General features: G+C 42.4%; 2 protein-coding genes across 2 annotated transcripts in view; both read right to left on the bottom strand.

The window, feature by feature from the left end:
- Window positions 1–9,344, bottom strand: part of LOC310999941 (forkhead box protein O6-like) — a gene marked incomplete at both ends in the record, with an annotated part of 29,503 nt that extends 20,159 nt beyond the window's left edge. The window contains one exon of the mRNA XM_083990557.1: window positions 8,853–9,344. Coding sequence (XP_083846683.1) covers window positions 8,853–9,344 — 492 coding nt within the window. The remainder of the gene's footprint in view (window positions 1–8,852) is intronic.
- An 8,502-nt stretch (window positions 9,345–17,846) lies between these two features.
- On the bottom strand, window positions 17,847–20,744 carry med18 (mediator of RNA polymerase II transcription, subunit 18 homolog (yeast); the record flags this gene model as incomplete). The annotated part of the gene is made up of 3 exons (XM_083989276.1): window positions 20,434–20,744; window positions 19,282–19,384; window positions 17,847–18,403 (listed from the first exon to the last, which is right to left on the bottom strand). Exons 2-3 carry the CDS (start codon window positions 19,352–19,354, stop codon window positions 17,847–17,849), a joined length of 630 nt encoding a protein of 209 aa, XP_083845402.1. The 5' UTR covers window positions 19,355–19,384; window positions 20,434–20,744.
- Between the last annotated feature and the right edge of the window lie 4,665 nt (window positions 20,745–25,409).

The following is a 25,409-nucleotide window of genomic DNA, read 5'->3' as shown; positions in this document are numbered from 1 at the left end:
CCTCCCTGCCTAACCATACCTCCCCTCAAAACACACAAATACACAAATACACACATACACACTCACCCCTTCCCCCCCTCTACCCCAGCTGGTCTCACAGTCACCTCATAAACCCGACAACCTCGCCCCAATCCTGTAACCTCCCCACACATATGCTGGCTCCCACACTGATTTGCTCACACATGGCTTGTTTTACACATAAAAATGCACAGGCCCGGGAATAACCACACATACATACACACATACACACACACACACAAAGCCATTTTTTTTTCAAATGTCAGTTTCCTCTTTTCAGCTCAGGTGAGGTGACGTTACACCTCAGCGGGGGCGCTGCGCCGGTCCCTGACCAACCCCTACCCGATGTGACCTCCACAGCTCCATCCATCATCCAGCCGCAGCATATCCACCAACCATTAGCATAACAAGCATCTTTCTTGAACATAACTCTTGCAGGCTTGCTCCTCCTCTCCTCCACCACCTCCCTCTTTCTTTTTTTTTTCCATCCACCTGCTCCGATTCGTCAAAGTTAACTACATTTCCCTTTGTGAGGCGGCTCCCTCCATCACTCGCCGGGACCGCCGAGCTCAGGTAAACTGATCGACGGCCCTTATACTCTCCTCTTTCCCCCTCCCACAATCCTTTGGCTCGTGACAAGGGGCTTGATGGACAGGTGGGAGAAGAGCGAGAGACCCGGCACGTGGCTGCCAGGAAGGGCCCGGAGATGGAGCGTTGTGAAATACACCGTTTAGCTCAGCATACATCATCTCTTTTCTCAGGGACAGACATGGCAATATGCGTGTGCATAAACACACACATTTACACACATGCACACGGCCATCAATCCCTTGCATACATGCAGGAAGAGATATCCGACGAAGAGAAAAATTGAATTAGGAAATATGGGCACCATGATTTGTGGGAAGCCAGTTTTGTGGCCGGGAGAAAAATACAGCTTGGAGCACACTTCATCTTATAGCGAGAGCAAAGAGGAAGAAGCATCTGTGTTGTTTATCTAAAGCCCCCATCTAGTTACAATGGCTTGATTTGAAATATTCATATACATGTATGACAAGATCAGGCCCATTATGTTGCTCTCTCAGCGGGGCTTCACTGAATGGACTGAATGGAAACCCATCAGTCAGTGTAAATTATGAAGACAAGATACATTACATAAGCCTATAGATGGGCATGAAGAGGAGTATTATTATAGGCCGATATCAATCATGGCAACACACATTGTATAGTGTCATCACTATGATAACATGCTATAGGCTATTTCAAGGATAAACTCGCCATTATAATATTTCACAAAGCGTATAACCAAAGGAAAACACATTAGGCCTTGTGCTGTGTGCATCATAAGGCATCATATGGGTTATGTTTTAGATGGATCTCGGCGTACAAATGGTACTTCAATCATAATGAAGCGTAAATCATACAAACAAGTGCTGCAGCTAATGATTATTTTACTTATCAATTTGAGTTATATTTATGATATACATATATAAATCTTTAACCACGGCCTCAACTGTGTCTTGAAATAGCTTGTTTCGACAATAGGTCATAAATTTATCCTATTTATAATGATATAAAACCAAGAAGCCTATAGCTTGGGGGGCTTTTGGTTGAAATTCATGGTCAAAATTGTTGATGAATATTTTTCTACTCATCAACTAACATGATTAATCGACTTAATGTTTTGCTTTCGCGTCAACCTGCAGATTACGTCTTTGTTGGCCAACAAAACAAAACATTCCACAGCGATGCCCAAACAGTGCATGGTCTGTATCTAATCAGAAATATATGAGGCACATCTTTAAGTACAAATAAAAATAGTATGTTCGTAGTACGGCTATTAAGGTGTACACTAATATGGAGTAGGCTGGCCCGAGGCCATGATAGTGGAGAGCGGGGGGGGAGCAGAGGAGATGGAGCAGGAGAGAGTGGAGCAGAGCAGGCCCTGTAGTGCTGGAGAAAAAGACAGAAAGACTCGACCCAGCGTGACTACCGCCTGCCTGAGTGGAGCAGCCTGCCTGCAATTAAGGTGGAATCAGGGAGAAATCTGCGCTGCCTTGATAATGAGCCTCGTCTGAATTATTAACGAGAGCTGTTCCCCCGGGACCCGGGCTCCCACTGAGCCCATCAACCCCCCCCAACACACCCACATGCACACACAGACACACACACACATACACGCGCTTCCCCTCATACAGGGAAAAAGAGAGAGAAATACACTCACACATACACATCCACACACACAACAATCACACATTATGCACATTGACACAGATGAGCAACAAGCATGCCGCTACACACAGCCTGATATTTCTAGCACCACGAGGGCCAACACATTTTATTCACATGCTGAAGAGAATATCCTAAGCCATTTACAACATATGTAACGCAAACATTTCTCCGGGACGAAACGACTTCAATCACAGCTGTCAAGACGGAAACTGACAGACTCTCCTCTGTCTTTGAAAAAGCTCCTTCAACATAGCTCTCGACTGAATCTGAAAAAAAAAATAAAAATCTCACATATTAGCGAGGCCTTTGATGTGCGCATGGTGTCCATTCAGCCATCTAGCACGTGCAATAACATGGGCATTTTCTTAACCGCAGTAGATTGGGAAACAGCATACCGAGGTATTTCATTTCTCAGATGTAAGCCAGTTATTAGATGATGAGTCATTTATTGCGTATTAGTCATTTTGGAAAGTATGTAGGGTCATGAATGAAAAATGCTTTATTCTGAGAATCGTATTCTGGGAGAAATATTACTATTAACTCAGCTGACAAAGATCTGTGAGTCCTCCCTCTATTTTTGTTCCGCAAATCCTCCAGAATGCAGCAGTGAATAGAGAGTTTTTATTCGCAGGGACTGCAAGTCACAGGGATACTGGTGTCAATAGACTGTGGCTGGAGGGGAACTGAGCAGGGACATAGTGACTTTTACTCCCATTTTATTGAAATGCAGGCATTGTGGGTGTACGCCTAGAGCTCACCAGCAGCACTACAATGACACGTAGACCCCAACAGAAGAAGACCTCTCTGTTCCCATCACCCCAGTTTCATAACCAGTTCCCTTGGAAATATAAAAAGAGATGTGTTCTCATCAACCCAGCACTGGTGTAACACTCAAGGCTGTCCCCACCTCCCGTCACATCTCCATGGCATCAAACCTACACAGCCTGGGAGAGAAACACACACCACATTCTGTCCCTGCAGCTGTGAATGGCTTTGCCAAAAAATCCGTGGGTGCTTACCAAAACAGAACCACGCCTTCCACCGGAGCCAATCGCAGAGAGTCAGACAGGTTTTGAAACAAATCAGACAGCAAAAAAACAGCACCACAGAAAGTCGCTTCCGCTCTCGGTCAGCCCCCTCCTCTCCCAAAAATGGTTCACCCCACCCAAGAACAGAGTGTTCCTCCATGGGTGGTTTTTGAGGAGGCACAAGTGTGTTGTGTGTTTTCGTGCAAAATGTGTGTGCCTGAGCCAGAGGGAATAGTGGAAACCATCACCCTAAATAGTGCAATGCGAAAAGAATGACAATTCTCTATGCTTCACTATGCATCTTCAGTGTAAGAGAAAACGAACTGGGGGAGAGTATTTAATATTCGGAGAAATGTCACCAAATGGCTGTAAAAAAAAAAAAAAAAAAAAGAAGAAAAAAAAAGTAATGGGCTTGGTAAGAAATGCTTCAACAACTGAAGTTCAGTTCAGCTGAGAAGAACATCCAAATTAGTTCAACCCTGTCGAATTGGGAACTTGACGGTCTCATCCCCCTTGTATTCTGCTCCAAAAGATCCAGTAGCTTGAGAGGAGTCGAGCTGGGGAAAATCCAGCATTGTTATCCTATTATCTCTGAGATAATGTGAGATATGAGATTTCTCTTAGATAAGAGGAGGCACACTGCTTAAGGCAGCCTAGATCACTGGCAGGAGACTGCTAAAGCTCAAAATCCCGACGCCATAGCTCCCACGAGGAAGACTCCTCACCTCAATTGGCCCTTGTGCTAAAAACCACTAAGACAGAAAGAATGTATAGAATGTCTAATGGATAAATAGATGGGTGGAGCGAGAGAGACAGGCGGAGAGATAAAAGAGGAGATAGCATGGGTGTCTGCTAGATGGAGTGATAAGGAGAGAGTGGAGTAATTTCAAAGGCAAAATTATATTGTTTTTCATATTACTGTCTCCTGATTGCTGTCTCCCATATTTGAATGCATGCCCATGCTTTGGTAATTTGCATGTACATTAATCATTTTCAGTGAGAAATGAACTGCCACGGCTGCCTGAAGGCTGCAAGGGGAAAGGCGGTGAGAACGCGCTTCTTGGCATCAGGTACTCGGTTCAACCTGAATATACTGCCTGAACCCAACCTGGCTCCGGCTGCAGGAGGCAAGGGGAGATGTAAGGTGCTCATAATCCTACACCATAAATCTGTCCAGCATGCATCATATGCTCTCATTCTGTGAGTGTGTAAGCGTGCGTATGTGTGTGTGTGTGTCGCACTCTCAAATTACTCTGCTCCCCTGAGCCAAGACGAAGGATAAAATATGAATCAGCTGAAGTCTAGGATAGTTTCCAGTCTCTCCAGACTCCCCGACTATCATCAAGTAACACAAGCATGCATTCCTATGCACACGCGCGCGCAGCACACACACACACACACACGAGACACACAAACAACAGACACACTCCGAAAGTTTCAGCTCTCCGCACTTCATGCTAAGCCTCTGTCAAACACACTATTTGCTGCACATTTGACATTCATATCTCTCATATTTGCCAAGTGTCTCTCTCTGCTGCAGCTGCTGGAGCCCATGCAGAGTGACAGGATTACGAGACTGTGTCTGTCTTTTCTCCTATAAATCAATTAGATAAAGTGATATGATCCAGCCTTGTTATAAATACTATATGTGTTATGTGCTTTAACTGACAATAAAGTCATACATAAATTGTACCTAGAGAGACATTTTTCCTTCCCGTCTTGTCACTTCCTCTCACGCAGTTCAATCCTTCCCTGTTCACTGCCCTGCAGTTGCTGTCATATCTCTCACTCTTTCAAGCTTTCTCTCTCTCTCTCTCTCTCTCTCTCTCTCTCTCTCTCTCTCTGGTTTGTCTGATTTCTATCAATAACAGAAGCCCCATGACCCCTTACCCTGCTGGCCCTGCACAGACCGCTACCTAAAGACACTTTATAAATAACAGTCTAGTCACTTTGGATTAAACTGTCTGAGTGACTGCCTGGCACCCTCAACGACCTGCTGTGCTATGTCCTGGCATCCTAGTGCCCCAAGCGCCGGAAAAAGCCCTGCACTGTAAACACACACGGGGGGGAAAACTGTGTTGTACATTATGTCAGGCAGGGGCAGATAAATTCCACAGAGATGCACTGAAGCTGCACTTTAAACACAGATTTCTATTAAAATACACTTAATACACCAAAAAGCAGTCTGAGCCTTATGATTTTATTTTGTATCCTATAAATACCCACGCTGATATAGGCTACACAGTTAAGCAACCGCCTCCAAAAGCATAACAATGGAATTATCTGAGCCCATTGAAGTTTATGAACTTCTGGGTGCCTACAGGGCAATCCACACCAAGTTCCCTTTAAACCCCACCATTAGAGGCATTATGAAGTCAAGAGCGAGACTACACACCATTCTCTGCAGTGACATGCTGTCAGACCAATCAGCGGGCCCAAACACACACGCCTATAGAAGCAGACAGCCCCTCCCCCCTGCACTAGCCCCCACAAAGCCACACACACACACAACACTACCCACCCTGACACTTTGTTGCAATTGACATGTGCTTCTCCCACGCACGCATGCGGAATGCATCCACATGCACCCGTGGATGCTCACACTCGGTTATAATTAGCTATGAAGACATAAAGCACAAGCATACACACAGTTATCAGTCGTTAACTTTAATACCAAAATGTGGATTTTTTTTTTTTTTTTCCTTGGATCAACTTAGTTACAGAGCACTGGAAAATAAAGGCCAGTGAAGCGTCCACTAATCTACACTGTTGTGTCTGGTATACCCCAGTGGAAAGACTTCACAAGTACACAATTCTTCGTAACCCTCCTCCAGTAAAGCAGCTGATTAGGAAGCAGTGACCTCAGAATACTGTAGCCTTCCTAGAAACCAGAAGCCATTAGGTATTTATAGGAGCTTAATGGTGCTGTCTAGGTGTGCTGGCCGTCTTCTACCCATCATCAAGCCAGCACCACATCCTTTCCAATAGCAGTCATGGCAGCATCATTTACAACACGCAATCTGCTTTTCAAGATTATTTTCCTCCAGCTGCCACCACATATCGGTCCAGGTTCAATAAACTGTCTCAAGAGGTTCCATTGCTTTTAGTTGGTCATTCCCCACCCACAAACACCTCCAAACCCCCCCGCCCGCAAAGCCTCCCACGCAAACTGCCAAGCCATACCACTTAATTTCATTTTATTTCATCAGCAGCTTACCAACAATTCTTTTATCTTTTTCCCCCCCTTCCTTCCCCCGCCATGACGGAAAAAAACAGACTGTTTTGCATCAAATGCTTCGCCCGTGAATGATATCGTTGATTGAGATGAAAATGTCGTGGATGATACAAGTAGTGTTTTCCAACATGCAAATACTGCTGTCAAATATAATTGCCTGATATGACTATGAAATCACATTTGTGAGAGTGCACCTGTTGTGTGTGTCTGGGTGTGGGAGGAGGGGTGGTAGGAATATAGATTCTGGGTTCAGGGGCTGAATCTGGACGTGGCCTCACATTAACCTTGTCAAACTTAGTCTTACAAGTTGACTTTACTTGCAGCCCTGCTCTTAATCATGAAACAGATAATGTTTTATGTGCCCACATTCTTTTAATTTCACGATTGCCTTAATGAAATAATTTGCATATAAATTTCTGTTCATGTAGTGCAAAAATCGACTTGCCGTAGTATGCAAAAGATGAAGATTTATGGCCCTTCTGTCTCACACCTAAGAAAAAAAATATTCCACAGAGCTTCATTGTGTATTCAAAATCCTGCTAATTCAAATAGTATTCCCATTTTTTATTGTGCCAGGTTCTCTTAAAAGTTGAACACATTTATTACAAAGGAATGGGAAGGTGGTTGCATCAGAAATTAAAGTTTAAGTGTACATGCACGTATGTTGTTGAGGGATATTTCCATCAGTTGTTTGTTTGGTTCCTTAGGTAAGCTGCACATGTGACTTCTAAGTGTATGTTTACATTACCTCTCTGTCTCTGACCAAAACCAGGTCAGCCCTGATACTGACATTATGGCTGCCTGCTTTAAACGACTTACCTAATCCCCCATCATTACCTGGAATGGGCCCCATGTCTCGCCTGTGGCCTGAAATAGCCCAGGACCTCAGATTGCCACTGTCAAACCCCCTAATTTGCAGTTTCATAAATAGCAGACTGGGACTTTGGCACTAAAGATAAAGAGGCCCTGCGGTTGAACACTCTCTTGGTGCGAGTGCAGGGCTAATGAAACAAAGTCTACCTGGAGACACACCTTAGCAGAGTTCAGTTTAATGGGACAGGCTTAAGGTGTCAGTCAGGTGCTTGTGATTAAGTCTGAGGCCAACAGAGGAGACTGTAGTGGTGACAGTTTATGTTATGCAACACAACAGGTTTTGACAAAAGACCGGTGCCTTTGAAAAACAAAAAAAATAATAATGAATGCATGTTGCTGCACACATGCCATGACTTCAGTCTTTGATTGTATTTCATGATATGAGTGACGCACCTAGTTCTGGATAAGTAGGAATCATGCAACTCTGCCAACCCAATAATTCTTCCTATAAGTATTTAATGAGATAAATTTAGCAATAAGCATTAAGGGTCTTCTCAATAATGGGTTTATGAAGTCCTCTCTAAATCCTGCTCTGTGGTTTTGCTTCAATAAGATGCAGATATCCTAAAGACCCAAATGTGGCACGATGAGCAGTCTAGCCATTGTAATAACTGACGATCCATCTTATCAAGGGTTATCATATTCGTATTGTACAGCCTCTATCTTCTTGCATTGCCATGGAAATAACAATGCTGTCAGGTGCAAACTTAACATAGCCTCCAATTCTCAGCTCAGCAAAGGTGCACCATCAGGACATGCACTGTTGCCCTGCTGATCTCCCTGCCTCCTTTCCCCTGTCCTCAGATGGCCATAATGAATAGAAACAAGACGAGGCTGGGAGCAGATTTTATGGGCAGATGTCCAAGAGGTTACTCTAGGCTCTCAGCCAGACAGGCAGTGGTGGAGGGCTGTGGTCAGTTGTGAACACCCCTCTGAATATTTACAGTTGACCTGTGGTCTCCTACAAGTGTCACTGTGTTGATTCCTGAACATTTTAACTGTTATGTTGGAAGGAAATGTGCACAGACTATGAGCATAAATATGCACGGAGCAGTTTGTTCTGTTTAACTGACACATTTATTTGCAGCAGATATGAGGATAAATCATTAACCACTGTGGTCTTGCTCCTGGAGAAGGGATGACATGCACTACTATCATAAGCTGCTCTGTGCTGCTGGGGTGAGCAGAGCCTTGTTACACACAGAGCAAGTGACTCCACTCCAGTCTATTACATTCTGCCATCTATGATCCATTAGAATGAATGACGGCAGTAATGAACTAAGACAAGATAACGCATGTCACCATTCATGCGTAACCGACACGGAATCCCACAGTGGCATGTGTAGCCTATGGCACCAGAGGTGAAATAATTATAATGACTTGGCGGGTAAGAATAATAGTCAATACTATCACTGTGATTAACACGTCAAAGCTCCACCATGCTGGCCGTGTGTTAGATTTCTTACCTTCCAGCCAGCTGAGCTATTACTGTCGCCCTTATCCTTGAAATAGGGCACATAACGGACCATCCAGTCGTATATCTGTGACAGCGTGAGTCTCTTTTCTGGGGTGCTCTCAATGGCGCGGGTAATGAGATCCGCGTAGGACTGGTTCCCCCACGCGTTCCGCCGCGAGGATTTGGCTTTGCGCAGCGGTCCGGTCACATCGAGCGCCGCGCCAGCCAGGCATGGGTGCGTCGCGCCTGTGGGTGCCGGGGCGCCGGCTGGATGCTTCAGCTCTCCCGGCGTTCCGCCCACGAGCCCCGCTCTGCAAGCCGAAGCCGGGACGTCCTCCGGTTCCACCTTGATGTTGGCCAGGAGACCCCCGTTGACCTCGTGTCCACCGGGGAAATCCTCCGGGCAAGGCAGCGGCCAGGTGCACGAGCGAGGCCGGCTTTGCGGCTCGAAATCCGAATCAACCTGATGAGCGTCTAATTCGTCGTCCTCCATCATCAACATTTACCCTTCAGTTGAAATGGAAGAAATCAAATGAAAAGCAAAGGGGAGGGAAATACCTCCACGATTCCCGTATGCCACTGTCCTTAATATCACTTCACGTTGAAATTCGCCTTGTAATACGGCTATTAAAGCTTAGACGGTCCGAATCAATAGGAGGCAATTCAACAGAGTAGAAGGATCATGATGGATTCAGGGAGAAATCACAGCTTCGCGTGGAGAGATAAGAGAAGTAATAAAAGTAGTAATAATTTTTCGTCCATTTTACCTGGAGTAAAATATAAAGTGGTGATCAAAACGCTTCTTATTTAACAGCCTACATCACCTCAAGACAGTCAGTCTCAAACGCGTGTCAGAGCCAGTCATGGGGGCTTCTCAATTCAGTTGCAGCAACAGATGATATTTCAGATAAGGAGCATATTTGCCAAGCAGTCGTCGATAAATCCTCCAGAAGACAACGGGAAGAATGGGGAAAGAGAAGGGGGAAGATCGCCAGGGCTGTGTAGAGAGCATCCACTGAGGCGATAATGCGTTATTACCGTGAATTATTAAATCTTCCAGTCTGCACGGATTAAGCTGGCAGCGGCACATTCAAGTCCATTCAGCCTGAACAGCACCCAACTGTCTGCAATTATAATGAAGAGGCGTGCGCATGTGACGAATCGATAAATTCCCAGTCTGTAAAATAGAAAGAAAAAAAAATAGTCCAGCAATCAAACCTCGTATCCACTTGTCAGGATGACAAAATTGGCTTTTATCACACCTCCTCTTGTTCCCCTCTATCCCCCCTTTGCCTCTCTCACTCTCTCAGATCCCACACATGTTCTCATTTGCTTACAACTCGTTCCGTCGATGTGAACTGAGGATGACGCGCCGGCGCTGTAGTGAAGATGCTGCCAATTGGAGTGCGCTCACGAAATCAATACTCTCTGAACGTGATTACAGTGAAATCCCGAACTCTCTCCCTGTCTCTCTCTCTCTCTCTCTCTGTCGCTCTTTCCCTATCTCCCCTCCCTCTCTTCCATCGCTGTGGTATGAACGGAGGGAGCAAAACCAAAATTCTTAATCAGAAACTAATGATGATCTCTCTGGCAGAGAGCGGCACACGGCGCTTTGTGTGCCAGTCTCAACGTCCAGCCGCGATACAACAAGACAATGTGCATGGAAAGCCACAGATGGGTGAATTCCTGCACAATATCGGCGCGTGCTTTTGTCTGTGTTTAAAAAAATATAATAATAGTAATAATACAGTGTCTGATCTAGTAACAAATTGTCCCGCGTGCACCGTGTGCAGCGTCCAAACGCCCTCCAGGGAGAACTCGTGGTGTGCAGGAGGTTTCACCTCTGCTGATTATTTGCAGGCTATACCTCAGTGAGTGTAATTTTCTGTGCCGATTAGACAGATTTAGTGCAGATTAAGAGAGATTAGGTAACCCTAGATTTTAATCCGGGGAGGGGGAGTGAGGTGAAATGGTGCTTTTTAGAGGCCAGAATGCGCAACAAAAAAAAATCATCTTCAGTCCAAGTGAAGAGAAATCAAACACTTGATCATCATCCTCTCAAAACGCGCCCAGCAAGCTGCACAATGCCTGGCACGCAGCTCTGCTAGACGGATCCATGGTCAGTCAGAGCTGTGTGCGTAATTCTGCTACACTGACCAAGGAGAGGGGAGGGGGGGATTCCGCCCCTCCATCCCACCACCCCCTCCTCAAATCTGACAGCAGGGCGGGCACACAGTCACAGGTGTTCTACTCCCATTGGCTGTTGATTTCCCTTGTAAATGCTATTTGACTTTATAATAATGATAATAATAATTTAAAAAAATGTGGGTCGGAAGCTTCACACTGGACCTCACCTTTTCACCCTTCCAGAAAAGATTTGCTGAGCACACAGGCTATATTACAGCAACACTGTGCCTCACATTTTTATGCACATTTACACCTGTTATGTTGATGGTTGCTGTGGGGAGGATATTATTTATTCATGGACTTTTACAGACAGTCCTACATTTACACTCTCACATGCAGCTTTTCCGATAATTTCTGATAATATTTGGGAGTAAGGCAGCCATTCCATGCAGGCATTTTTATTAGCCCATGGGTAATCAGTATGACCTGTGGGGCCATGTTACTGTGAATGTGTTGCAGCCAGTCAAAATATTCAACTGCTGAATAATAAACTGTCTCCTCAACGTGGAGGCGTTGAATTCTGTGTGCAACCCTAAATCCGGAAACTTATTAAGGAGAGGATTCTGCGCAACATACTCGTAGATTATACCAGCTGAAATAAAACACCCTTGTGTTTCAAGCTCTTGTGTACAAGGTGGCTAAAATGCTCAGAGCACTCCACCCTGTTCGTGCAAAGTGTGTGAGGACTGAAGCTGTACTTAAAAGTTGCCCAACATGGCCACCCTGTGCACTCAGACGTGAGTGATGTTGAGAAATTGTCAAAAATAGCGCGCTCTTAAATGTGGGAGGATGTGTCATAGTGTGTCATGGAATGACTTGATGCTGAGCATCAGTGGGTTAAAATGCCATGTTGCTACAAAACCCTATCGCATCCACGGAATTGAGTAGTTGGTATTTCATTTTTGCTATTATGTGATATGAGCACAAATTAAACTAATGCCTAAAGTCTCCAACAAAAAGTTCAGGTGAGAATTGAGATTACATAATGTGTCTTCATTACACAAAGTGAAAGAGACATAATTGTGGACATCAAGAAGACAAATGACCCGATCCAGAGGCTCGCAGCAGGACTGAACCTCCAGAGAGTGTCAGACTCAGACAAATAGCGAGGAGGACGGCCCAGGCAGCGCCAGTTTAAAAGCTACGTATGTGTTCAGTCCCTTCCAGGCTGACTGCTACGCTGTCCCCATACCAGACATTCCAGAGGCAGCGTGGCTGGCTTCAGGCTCTGAATTGCTGATCCTGGAACAGCATATTTTGCACACAGCAGTAATCACCTCAGCCAGCCACAAGCAAGGCAGAGCACCACATCAACAACAAGGCAGAACTTTGTGTCTGTCAGTTTGCTCCCAGAAAAAGTTAGCTGGAATTTCATTCACATGAGGAAAAGGGACACATTTTTTCCCCTCATTGCTGCCAGGCCCATTCTCATTTCCTCGGCCCTGCCACTTTAGTCATCCCCACGCAACCTCATGATGTTGTGCAATTTATCCCTGCACCTCATTCTGCCCAGTGGGATTAGGATAAGAGGAAGCTGGAGAAGCCACAAGAACACCCTTGGGAGATCGATGCCTGTCTGGGAAAACACCTCCCCTCGGTTCTCCTCCCTTCTCAGCAAACAACCCACACTCTCTAACAAGCATATGGGCTCCCAATGACACAGGAAGGAGAGGGCTCAAATCCAAGTATTGAGAACGTTTCTGAGTAGGCGAAGCTGGATTTCACCCCTTTGTGGCATTGTCCCAAAGCAGGCTGACTTAAAGACTTCCTGCCCGGAGCAAGAGCCAGCTTTCTGTGGCATCTTGGCATCTGCGCTGCCAACTATGAACATTGTGTTCAGAGAGGCAGCACAGACAATTGGTGCCAAGAGTTTTAATTAAGACTGTGTTGTGGAATGGAAAGTAAAGGCATGTGCAGGTAATGGCTTCTATCCCCATTTCAGAGGTCTAACAAAATATGATTAACTAACGCTGTCTGCCTTAGCCAATTAATTATATTTAACAGTTAAAGACCCAGAGCAACCAAATGGCCCAAAGAGGAAAATCAGTGTGTGCTCTTCTCATACCCAAAAGTGCAACAAGCTTAATTGTGTTCTAATGAACTGATGGTGTCAAAGATGTTAGAAGGCTGTAGGGGTGAGTGGACAGTGCATTAATGTTGTTGCACTAAAATTCTGCACTCCAAATCAAGGTAGGCTATTAGACATAGCACATATTAGCTCAATTAGATACTACACATTATAATTGCCAGCAGGTGTCTGCACTATAATCAGTCATTTGGATTAATCATCAATACAATAAAGGTTTGATGGTTCCAGCTTTTAAAATGTGAGAAGCTATGAATGCCTGCTGCTTTTCTCTGAATTGTATCAATTGAGATTACATTTCTTTAGGTTTAAGACTGTTATTTAGAAAGCAGCAAGTAATTATCTTGCGCACTGGGGGCTTGTAATGGGCCTTTTTCACTATTATCTGTCATTTCATAGACTTAACGATCAATCAGTAAATTGGGAAGATAAGATAGACAGAGTGATAATGAAATTAATTGTTTGTTTGAGCCGTATTGATGTTAGAAATAAATAGACCAACAGTGTCATGAAATTACAGCTCATTTTCACATTTAAAGAGCACCTGATGTTCTGTATGAACATTTTAAAAAGAGCAATTTGAAAACTGACTGCAAGGGAAACTTTAAAAAATGACTAATAAACCAAATAATAACAGTAAATCGTAATAAGTACCTTGTGATTGTAAACGTCCACAACCCAGTGAGGTGGAAGTTTACATTTGTGTCAGTCCAAACTCATGTGATGCCTCTGTGTAGCTATACATTGATCAGGCATAACATTACAACCACCTGTCTAATATTGTGTTGGTCCCTTTTGCTGCCAAATACGCAACACACTGCCATGTACTGTGTTTCCTGACACCTTTCTATCTGAACCAGAATTAACTTTGAGCGACAGTAGCTCGTCTGTTGGATTGCACCACACTGGCCAGCCTTCACTCCCCATGTGAGCCAGTTCACCACTGTTCCTTCCTTGGACCACTTCTGATAGATACTGACTATAGACCAGGAACACCTCCACAAGAGCTGCAGTTTTTGAGATGCTCTGACCCAGTCGTCCAGCCATCACAGTTTGGCCCTTGTCAAACTGGCTCAAATCCCTACACTTTTTCTTGCTTCTGACACATCAACTTTGAGGACTAAATGTTCACTTGCTTCCTAATATATCCCACCCACTAACAGGTGCCATAATTAAGTGTAATTCACTTCACCGGTCAGTGGTCAGATCATAATGTTATGCCTGCCCTGATTGGTGTGTATCTATGTAGACTCTGTATGAATTTCACTTAAATGTATTAGGAGTATTTGCAGATACAGTTAAGTCTGAGTAATAGAAATGTTTCCACTGTGTTTTATTTCATTGGACATTTGTGTGAATCTTTGTCATTATAAAGTCTTGAGTCATAGCCAAAAGCATTTCTATCTATCCCAGTGATCTTTGACCCTTCATCACCAAGTGATTCATCCTTGAGTTCAAAGAATGGGATGGATGTGAGGTGACCTTGACATTTGACCAAAAGGTCCAAAATCTACCAATTTTGGAGAAAATGCTGAAGGCAATTTATGAGAATTTGATACACAGACAACCCAAAGACATAATGCCTCCAGCCACGGCTGTCGCTGGCACAGAGGCATAAAAATAATTGACAGATTGATCAAAAACCAAAATACCCGGCTCTCTGCTGCAGCGGTTCGGCTTACAAGCAGCATGAAAATGGCAGCAACTTTGAGACCCCACACTCAACAAAATGTTCATAACTTCCAACAACCCTCCAATCAAAAATAATCAGTTTGATGACCTCTAATGTTTCCTCAACCCCTCTGAAACCATATTCATAGACTTAGCAGAGTTTTTACATGTATGTGTTTGGAGAGCGTGTCACACTAGTCTCAGTTTCTTCAAATAAACCATGCAGCTTATCATATTGCCTCTGGCAATGAGCTAAATCCCTCACTTGTGCAAGTCAGTGGTTGGCTACATCCACAATAGCCAAGCAGGCCTGATGCCAAGACACTGATTAGCCTAGCTATGCCTCTGTTCTCCAGGCAATGCGGAGTGGAGGTGCAGTGGGAGTCCAGCTCATCACCAAAGAGCACTGTGCTAAACACAAGTTTAAGTGGAAGAAAGCCAGCAGACTGTAGTGTATCCATGCTGGACATATAAAGCCTTGGGCAAGGAGGCATCTGCCTCTTTAATATATAATTCACTCAGAGCTGAAACATCATGCTTTAGTCCTAAGGGCCAGAAGAACATAAAACTGTCTTCATCAGATACTCCAGTTTCACTGACTGGCAACTTGATATACTAAATAAGAAACTATAAAATTATGCTCAATTTGTTCACAGGAAGATTTGCCTTCCAAACAGGAGAATCCCTTTTCAATATCATGCTTAGTACATTACAATGTTCAAAAGGATGATTTTTCCCAGGTGCACTGAACGTACGCAGAAGCAATGTCATCTCACCTTTCCACCTCAGCGAGCTTGTCCTCATCAGGCTTGATATGCAGGTAGGTCAACATGTAGAGACAGCCATCTGCCCCCGAGCTCTCCCCTCAGACATGCACATGGTCACTTTACATCGCAACCTCTGTAAATGCTTCTTCCTGTAGTAGTATTATTAGAAGCACTCATGTCAGATTGCCCACATTATTATCCTAACTGACAGGATGTGCATTAGTTACTTCAGTCTCCACAGCAGATTGGCCATAATGTCGACACACTAGTATGCATATATAACCTGAGGCAGCCGTAGTGCGTTCACGTGTAATAGTCCCAGCTCAAGTTTCCATGAAAGAGGCACTAATGGGTTAACAGTGGAAATGAGAGGGAAGAGAAGGAAAATCAATGCTTTTGTTGAGTGGAAGAAAGAAAGGCTTTCACAGGTCTATGTATCATTAAGCAATTGAGAAAGCTAATTAGAGTGGGGGGAAAAGATGTGCAGATCTCACAGCTAATTATTTCCATGGCAACCACAGCTCCTGTAGATGATCTGAGGTACCATTCAGTTTGCGCCTATCGAGGCAGTCACACGAAGTGCAACAGAGACCCCTAGTGTGACAAAACTAACATGTCCATGAGTTACTAATGAAAAAGAGCATTCTGACTGCTATTCTCAAGTCAGAAAAAGAATTGTGTTAAATTACATTGTTAATTCATTAGAAAATAAAAAGGATTGTGGCGGCATTATGTCATCCGTGTTAACAATTTTCCATTTTGGTCTCACCTTATATTTTGTAAGGGTTAATTCTCCCAGAGGATTGCTTCTGTGCCTTGGAGAAGAAGAAATCAGTGCAGCAATATAAAAAAAATAATCATATAATTAAAAAAAAACTCAGGAACTTCAAACTAGGGCTGAATGATAAGGGAGAAAAGTTATATCGCAATTGTTTTGGCAGACACTGAAATTGCAATAGGACAAATCAATTCCAGTTAGAATTGTAATTTTTGCATTTCATTTTCAATGGGAAAAATCGCAGCCCATCCCCCCCAAAAAAAACAGTCACAACTTGGATTTAACTAAGCTAATAGTTAGCAGCCTCCCATTGGATAATTACTGCATGGATTATTATGTTTCAGCTGGCAACAATTTATTTAACCCTAACTGATGCAGTCTCATTTCTTAAACAACCATGTCAGAAGACACATCCTGTGGTCGTGGAAAAGATGTTACTCCATTTCAGAAGGGTCAAAATATTGGCATGCGTCAAGCAAATATAACATCTGGAAGGATAGTGGGGAACCATCATCTACAAGGAAGAAATGTGGTCCAATGTGACCACAGAGTCCAGACCTTAACCCCACTGAGAATCTTTGAGAAATTAATGCAACTCTGGATGGGAAAAAAATGTTGTGACATTGCAGAAGCTTATCAAAATGATGCCACAGCGTGCCATAATCAAACCTACAGGCAGTCCAATGAAATATTAGAGTGTGGTTAGGGTTAGGGGAGGCTTTTTTTGGATGGGGAGTGTATTTAAATGATGATGTGAGAGTTTTTATTGGGTCTTGTACCAAAAAGCATGTGCTCTCTCATCTGGAGAATATGTTGTATACATAGGCAAACCTCTGTAACACTACAGTGCTTAATTTATGGTATATTTCAACACATTTTTCCTTCAAATGAAAAAAATGCGGGGGAAAAAATGCAACTTCACTATTTGGACATTGTACTAAGCCATATTGTGATTTTAATAATGCTACAATTAACCACTAACCCAAATAACAACCAAATAACAAATATTCCAAAGATCCCCTTTGATAACTTAACCTAATATCAATATGATGAATTTATTCCCTTTTATGCTAACATCTATTGAGTAAATGGGCTAGTCTTTTCTTGTTCTGAACTCACTTCAAATACTGCACACCCACACATTTCTGTTATTCCTAACATATTGCTATTGTTGCCTCTGTAAAGAAGCAATAATCCACAGGCCCAATAATACACTAAGGATCATAGACATGTTAATAAACAGATACACCAGTTTCTGAGTTTAAATGGACTGTATGTTGTAACTTTCTGGCAGGAGATCACCATGTCAACATTTCTCTGATCATGCTGTGATAGAAACAGATGTAAAACAGTAGCGATGGATGGTGGGAGCAGAACAAACTGACCAGAAGTGTATGTGTTCAATGAAAGTTGCACTGTATTTCATTTTAAATTACAAAAGACCATTGATGTAAAAAAAACAAACAAACAAGATAATATGTCCATGGTAGTCCAAGTCGGCCTCGGTAGCATCATTTAATGTCTCTGTTTGCTGGGGTCTATCTTCTCCAGGTGTACCAAGGGTTTGAGCTGCTCAGCAAAGCTCCGCATGTCCTCTGACATAGTGTCCTGGCCGGCAGGAGCCAAAACACTCAGCTCCACCAAGTACGAAAGCGACAGACGTTCCGTGTTGTCCGTGTTGCCTGGTACAAGGATACGTGACAGCTTGCTGACGACGATTTTCATCGCTCCTTTTCGGAATATGTGTCCGTTCGCCACAAACTCATGGTCCATGCGGAAGCCCATCTCGTTTAGAAAATCCGGTAAACTGTGAGAAGCAGCCACATCCACACAGTTGCGTACCAGGGCATGGCGGCTCTTGTCTCCCACCTCAGGTTGTCCCAGGTAGCGGAGGTGCCAGGGAGCTGTGGGGTGGGAGAGGGAACGGCGGGCGCGCAAAATGAAAGGATTGCCTTGTTGGCCTTTCAGAAGATAGACCAGTTCGTGGTCTGTAAAGGTCTCAGGTTCCATGTTGTCGCACAGACCTCGGAGGCGATGTAAGAGGCTTTCCAGGGCCTGGTCTAACACGCTGCCTGAATTGTTAAAGGGTAGAGAAACAGCCCCATAAATATAAATGATGTGGTGTGATGACTTAGACTGCACAAAATGTTGTGTTCATAATTGCCATTTTAATTTAAATCTCCTCGATAAATATTGCAAAAACTGCCCCATTAAAAACGGCTGAAATGCCTTGAGCTGAGACATAAAGTAAAACAGACATTTGTCAAAAACACAGCAGATGTTTGTCTCCCTGACCATGTCAGGTTTAAGATCTGCTGTCACCGTTGCCATATTGCAGTCATATATAACTTTGTAAGCTCTGCAATAAATAAATAAAAACATCCTAAAGAGGTGGTGATTCACCTTAATGCTCACGCCGTAGTTTGTCTAGATTTGTATTGCATTTTTTACTGATTCTATTACTTTGTATTTAAATGATTGTTTTGAATGTTTTGTACCAATGTTTTTAGACAGCGATCGTCGTCATCAAAAGTACAAATGTGAAATATCTTTTAGAAGAATAGTCTAATCCATCCCTTAAGTGCCAGATAATTTATGTGTGACATCAGTGTTGCCTTTATTTGTCACTCATACAGCTGTTTCTGGGAGCAGGAACACCATATTTTTGCTAGTTTGTCTGTTTTATGCATTAGTGATAGACAATATCATGCAGTTGTTGGAAACAGTAAATTATTAGGGCTCTATCTCAAAAGCAACTCACATGCTGATGTTGTTGACATTTTAAGTTATTACATCTCATAACATCATAGCTGTATTGTAAAGCTTGCCACTTATCACATCATGTCTTTGTACTGGTGCCCTAGAGGCCATGTATTACACCAGTCTGTAGTCTATTATTGAGATGTTTCATCTTCCCTCCTCAGCTGCAGATGTTTCTGACTTATCTTACCTTGCAGCAGGTACTCCATCATATTGATGGTGCCGCCGGTGACTGGCATCACAGTGACAGGAGGAGCCTCCATCTTTTCTCAGGCACTCTGTTGTTTTTGAATCTGAGGAAGGAAATGATTCGCTACATCAGTAGTGTATCTATGGACGACATTTATCTCTGCATACCGTCATTTCGTAGATGCCGTTTAAGTTTATAATAGGCTACAATGTCCAAATGTACTCTGAAATGAAGCAGAACATGAGAAACACCATGCAGCTCAGATTAACCCAAACCAGTTTGATTGTGTCTAAGTCTGCAGATTGTGCTGCTCTTTAATCTTTTGAAGCCAATCTAACCATCTGATTCATTTCATTTTCTGACATAATAATCTAACCATCTGATGATCATTATCTTGTTTTACAATGAACCCAAACCAACTAACCTGTCTTCCTTTTTCACACAATGCTACAGTACCACAGTCCTGCAATAAATCCTACTTTCATGAAAGATTTATACTGACAGGTGTTGGTTCCACTGCATATACTGTTGAGCTGAAATGCATTGTAGACATTAGCTGTTCATTATTTAGCCTATCCTCACTGATGTCACTGGCTCAGACAATATAATGGAAACCGTCTGTTCATGTAATGCAGTACAATTCAACAGCACCACATACTACAGCCTCCAAAATGTCCACTCTGTTGACACCCACAACGGGTTTAAAACCTTTTCAACACAAAATGAAAAGTGTAAATCATGACTCACTGCAGGGCTGTGGAAGATGAGATTTGTTTCAGCAAGGTGTACCGTGTCTACTGCCTTTTTAGATATGTTCAAACTGATGCTACAAATGGTGTAGTAACATAATGATAACGTATTATATTATGAATACAATGTATAAAAATAAAGTTTGCAAAACGTTGCAAAAACGTTTAAAGCTTCAGCTCTGCAAAACATAAACTAGGCTAACCATTATCAACTTTTATGTGGCCCATTTAAAGATGTGCAATAAACCTGAACTGCACAAACTCTACTAAGAAGTGGGGAAATTAGGTAAGTTTTTAACTTTTATCTAACGTTACCTCGCAAACAAGAGTTAGCTGCATGCAGCAGGTCAATTCATACAGCTAAGTTACTGCTCTCGCTGGCAAAAGCTGTTTGGGTCATTACCTGAGAATAACCCCCGCAGAGCAAAGCAGCTGACGGGACAGAGCAGGTCTCGGTGAGTTGGTCTTCGGTGCAGCCTCCACAGCAGAGACCCAGGATGCGGTAGGCCTCACCGGTACTTTCAATGAACACACGGCTAGCCTGCTAGCTAAGAGCTAGCTAAGTTACCTATTAGTTACAACGTGACTGGGTTTACCGTGCCAAGCAATTCAACATTAAATTACTTAAAATGATGATGAATCAGCCAAATTAGAAGGCCATTTACAAGAAGGAGAAAAAACAGCCAAATGCTTCAGTTTGTTGCCAGATGAGCACGGTTTGCAGCGGTGATTGAAAGTCTGTCGGCTCCTCTCTTCCTCGGGTTTACCCCGCTGAGCTGAGCTCGGCGTCCACCTCAGAGGCGCATTACCGCCACCTGCAGGACTGCTGTTATTTTCCTATGGAGCCAGTAATGGAAAGGTGAAGTGACGCTACTTTAAAACTCTCCATTTACAGTAAAAGCTCCGCATTTAAAATTTCGATGAAGTTGTTATAATGACCTAACCCTACATTAACGATAAGACAACCAAATTTCATGAACTGGCCATAGCTAAAATCTGAATGTGAAGTGAAGTGAAGTAAAAAAAATAAAAAATAAAAAAATAAACGACTGCAGTTAAAGGGATAGTTCACCCAAAATTCAAATTTCACTCATTATCTACTCACCCTCATGTCGACTAAGGGCTGGGAGAAGTTTCAGAGTCCTCCATGCCTTCTCTGAGTTACAGCGGGGCTGTATGTCCATATGACGGTTGCGAACAGAGCTCACTTTTCTTCGTCCAAAAAGACACACCAAAAAACATCCAAATAGGCAAACTCCATAGTGCTCGTCTGTAATGTCCCTCTTGTATTGAAGCCCCAACATGAGAAATTGTTCCGAAAAAAAAATAAAATTAATAGGCTATGTTTTAAGCTTGTTTGTAGCGGAAGCTCCCAGCACTGCTCTTGGTCCGTCCAAATCTCGTGCGATTTGCATTGACACCCAGTTCACGGCTCCGCAAATCGCGCGAGATTCCGGCAGAGCAACACTGGGAGTTTCCGCTACAAACAAGTTTAAAACATATACCTAGGCCTATTTATTTTTTTTAGGAACAATTTCTCATGTTGGGTCTTCAGTACAAGAGGGACATTACAGACGAGCACTATGGAGGCATTTGGATGGTTTTTGGTGTGTCTTTTTGGACGAAGAAAAGTGAGCTCCGTTCGCAACCGTCATATGGACATGCAGTGCTGCGCTGAGCCCCCCTGTAACTCAGAGATGGCACGGAGGACTCTGAAACTTCTCCCAGCCCTTAGTCGACATGAGGGTGAGTAGATAATGAGTGAAATTTGAATTTTGGGTGAACTATCCCTTTAAATTCATGCAGGCTAGCCGTTTTAAATTGTGATGCTCGAATAGGCTGCTGTTCAAATTTTCACTTAAGCCATAGGCCTTCTTTCACTTTCCATTAGGGTGAAGTCAGGTAAAATGGGCCACTTTTTGGTAAACGATTAATAAGACCATCAAAAACGCTATGCATGAAATCCATTGATATTTTTAAAAATCGGCATAGGTCTCTTAAATGTTTCTGTGTGAAAAAAAAATTTAAAAGTATAATTATTTTGGAATTATGAGAGTTAAAGTATCGGGATATTCCCTCTCGAGGTACGATGAAGGTTCAGGTAAAATGGGCCAGCCGTTCAGTTAAATTGGGCCAAGAGAGAACAACACAGTAATTTTAGCAGAAATCATTTAAATTTTAATAATTAATTGACACTACTACTAAACTACAACACTAAACTTAACATTAACAGTGAATACATAAGAGGTTGAAGACATTTTTTAATCTTAAAATGCATTTTAAAATTACATGATCATGTTGTTGCTATGCTCTTTGTTAACTGACTATGTTATAGGCTCTTTTACTGTGTGTGTATGTGTGTGTGTGGCATTATAGATGCCATTTTTTCCCCCACAGTGCTAATGGCACCATGAGTGGCACTGACCAACCTTGGATATATATCTAACTTTGAACATGTTTTGCACCCTCAATTTCTGTGTAACTTCAGTGTAAGACTGTGTTTTGTATGTGGCCCATTTTAGCTGAAATGCATGGCTCAATTTACCATGATGCATTAAGGTAAATTGAGCCACCCACAAAAAATGCATTTAAATTAAAAATAAGTAAGCTTAGCATGAATTTTGCATTCTATCCAATGGGGGGAATCACAATGTGTATTATAAATCACATTTTTTATTGTAGATCTGTTTTTTTACGGAGTTATCAACCTTATCAGTTTCAAGTGAAATTTGTTTGCCAGGCCACTTTTCGCACACTTCTCCTCAGCAGGCTGGATATAAAGCATTGTCCCACCCACAACAGCAACCAGAGACCACTCAAATCAATTGTTTTTTTTCAAGTACAGTTGTAGCAACAATTTGAAATCATTTACAGCCATTGCCTGTTAAAACTTAAAAAGCTAGGAGGCTCAAACCTTAACTGGCTCATTTTACCTGATGGCCCAATTTACCTGATGTCACCCTATTGTATGTAGGCCTAAGCATTTTAATGTTGTAACTGGTTTAGAAAAGCTAATTCTTCTTCACATAAGATTACAGTCCACCAGCTTTTTAGCTGTCAAACAAATGCATTGAGAAAAGGGTAGGCTACAATAGTTTCCTCTGACCATACATTTCCACTGTTTCCTTGGTATAACACACACACATAGCCTATTTGTTGAGGGATTAATTTATTGATATGATGAGACTTTAATTTTCATTATAACATCTTGATGGGCCCTCTTGATTTAGGACCTTTTTTTTTTTTTATCTATACACGTATTTGACTATACACACAATCACTATCCGGCTTTTGATAGCTTGTTGTCTCAGCAGGTCTCCTGATGACAATTGATGAATAAATCACCACACCTTCTTCCTGCAGTAAGAAGAGAGACATTTAATTATTCAAAACATACAAACACACATGTTGGTAACTAAGTAGTATGGTTACATTATCATCATCATCAACATCTTCTTCATATAACACTTACCCTGCCATGAGTGCCGCAGCAAGAAGCACAATAATAAAACTCTTTAGAGTCACAAAAAGAGAAACAGAAAGAAACAGGTCACGTATTTTGTGCGCCCCCAACTTCTATGAAACCTTTACCCCATTATCAACTCAGTCTTTGAAGGTGATAGACCACTGCACAGGCAATAAACAGGAAGTCTTAGTATGATGGAAAAAAAACAGTTGCATAGCCTACCTGCCCTTGATCTTGATTTTAAGTAGAAAATCAATAGTGCCATTAAAATAAAACATGCGAGGGCCGCTGATGTTCCAATAAGTGGTGTCAAATATTCTTGTTGCTTTGTCGGTATATCTGAAAGACCGAAAACATAAAAACTGATTTTCCTTTCACTCAGGTCAAAAACTCCTTGCTAAGAGACAGTAACACACCCACCTGTTGTTTTGTTTGAAGCATTTGATGGTGTGTGAGTGTTGATAGTTGTAGTTACTTGTAAATCAAAGATCTGCTTTGCACTGCAATTTAAAGACCCATATTCATCTACTCGTATTGATATAGTCCTTGTGCCTGTCTCCTCATGTGAGATATTCCGGTTGTTGTATTTGTTGTTACCAAATTCCTTATCACATTTCATAGTACATGAAATATTTGAATTTCCACTTTGGTGTACTGCAATTTGACATAAAAAGAGAAGTTAGTCAAATAAGTTATTATTGACATAAGACAATGTATGGCTGTGTAATTTTCTTACCTGTAATTACACACAAGTTCATGGTAAGTAGCTTCCGTTTGTGTCCATCACATGTTGTCGTCCAGCAAGTGTATTTCCCTGCATTTTCTCTTTCAACATACGCAAAATGTAAAGATTTGTTGGAGGTCAGAAAAGGTGTTTTCGATCTTTCTGATGAAATAGCAGCTGAGAGAGCAGATGTGTTGCTTGCTTCAAAAGTCCAGTTAATGTTAGAAAATTCACCCGGACATGCATGCGTGAAATTCTTGCCAGCAGTCACATAAAATGTCTCAAGAATTTCATCCAGAGTTGCTGAAAAGAGAGGAAAAGACTTTGAGGGTGATGACTGGCTTTGGCAGACTATTAAACAAATATAACAGAATAAACACAGGTTGAAATCTGATAGAGATTCTGCCTTAGGAGAAAAAATGATGACAATTATAATTCAAACCTCTCTTGACTCTGATGATGGTGGACGGCTTACAGTGACCTTTGTAACATCTCTTACACCAGTATAGGCCTTGATCATCCTCCTTAAAACAATTAATCATCAAGGAACCATTGTGAGTAACACTCCAGGGACGAGAGCGATCATGGAATGACTTTCCTGCTTCATCTTGAAAAAATATTCTTGTTTCTTGACCATCTTCATCCTTCTTGTAAAACCATTTTAGAGAGTCACCTCTCTTCAGTTGGCAAGGTATCACTGCTTGAGATCCCAGTATGAATTGAAGGTCATATCTGCCTGCTGAAATATCAGTTTCAATGAAATGAACATAAACGATAGCTTGGAAAATCAAAAGTGAAAAGGAGTTATTGTCAGGCAACAACATGGTAATGTAAGAGATTTAGTCAGTTACTTACTGTTTACTGAGGCAAAGGAGGATGAGTTCCAAATAATCAGTAAAAAAATAAATACTTTTTTCATCGTGATAGAGACAATTTCATCTCTGCAGAAAAAGACGACACTGAACAGACAAAACCCCCCCTCTGTGGTTATGCTATTTCTTCCACTCAAAACACTGATACGTTGCAGAAGACGTGAGTATAATATTTAATTCGTAATGTCACATAGGAAGTGGTCCAGCAGCCAATGCGGAGAAACTTTACCGTGGCTTTTTCCACCCACGCTTTTTTTCTGATGGTGTGGCATTTATGCTCCTATGTGCATCAGCATATGTGTTATGGCGGGTGTCAA

Source organism: Trachurus trachurus, assembly GCF_905171665.1.
Source record: "Trachurus trachurus genome assembly, chromosome: 16".
In the NCBI taxonomy this organism is placed as follows: domain Eukaryota; kingdom Metazoa; phylum Chordata; class Actinopteri; order Carangiformes; family Carangidae; genus Trachurus; species Trachurus trachurus.
Note: the sequence above shows the minus strand (reverse complement) of the source record. Positions and strands in the feature narration are given on the sequence as shown.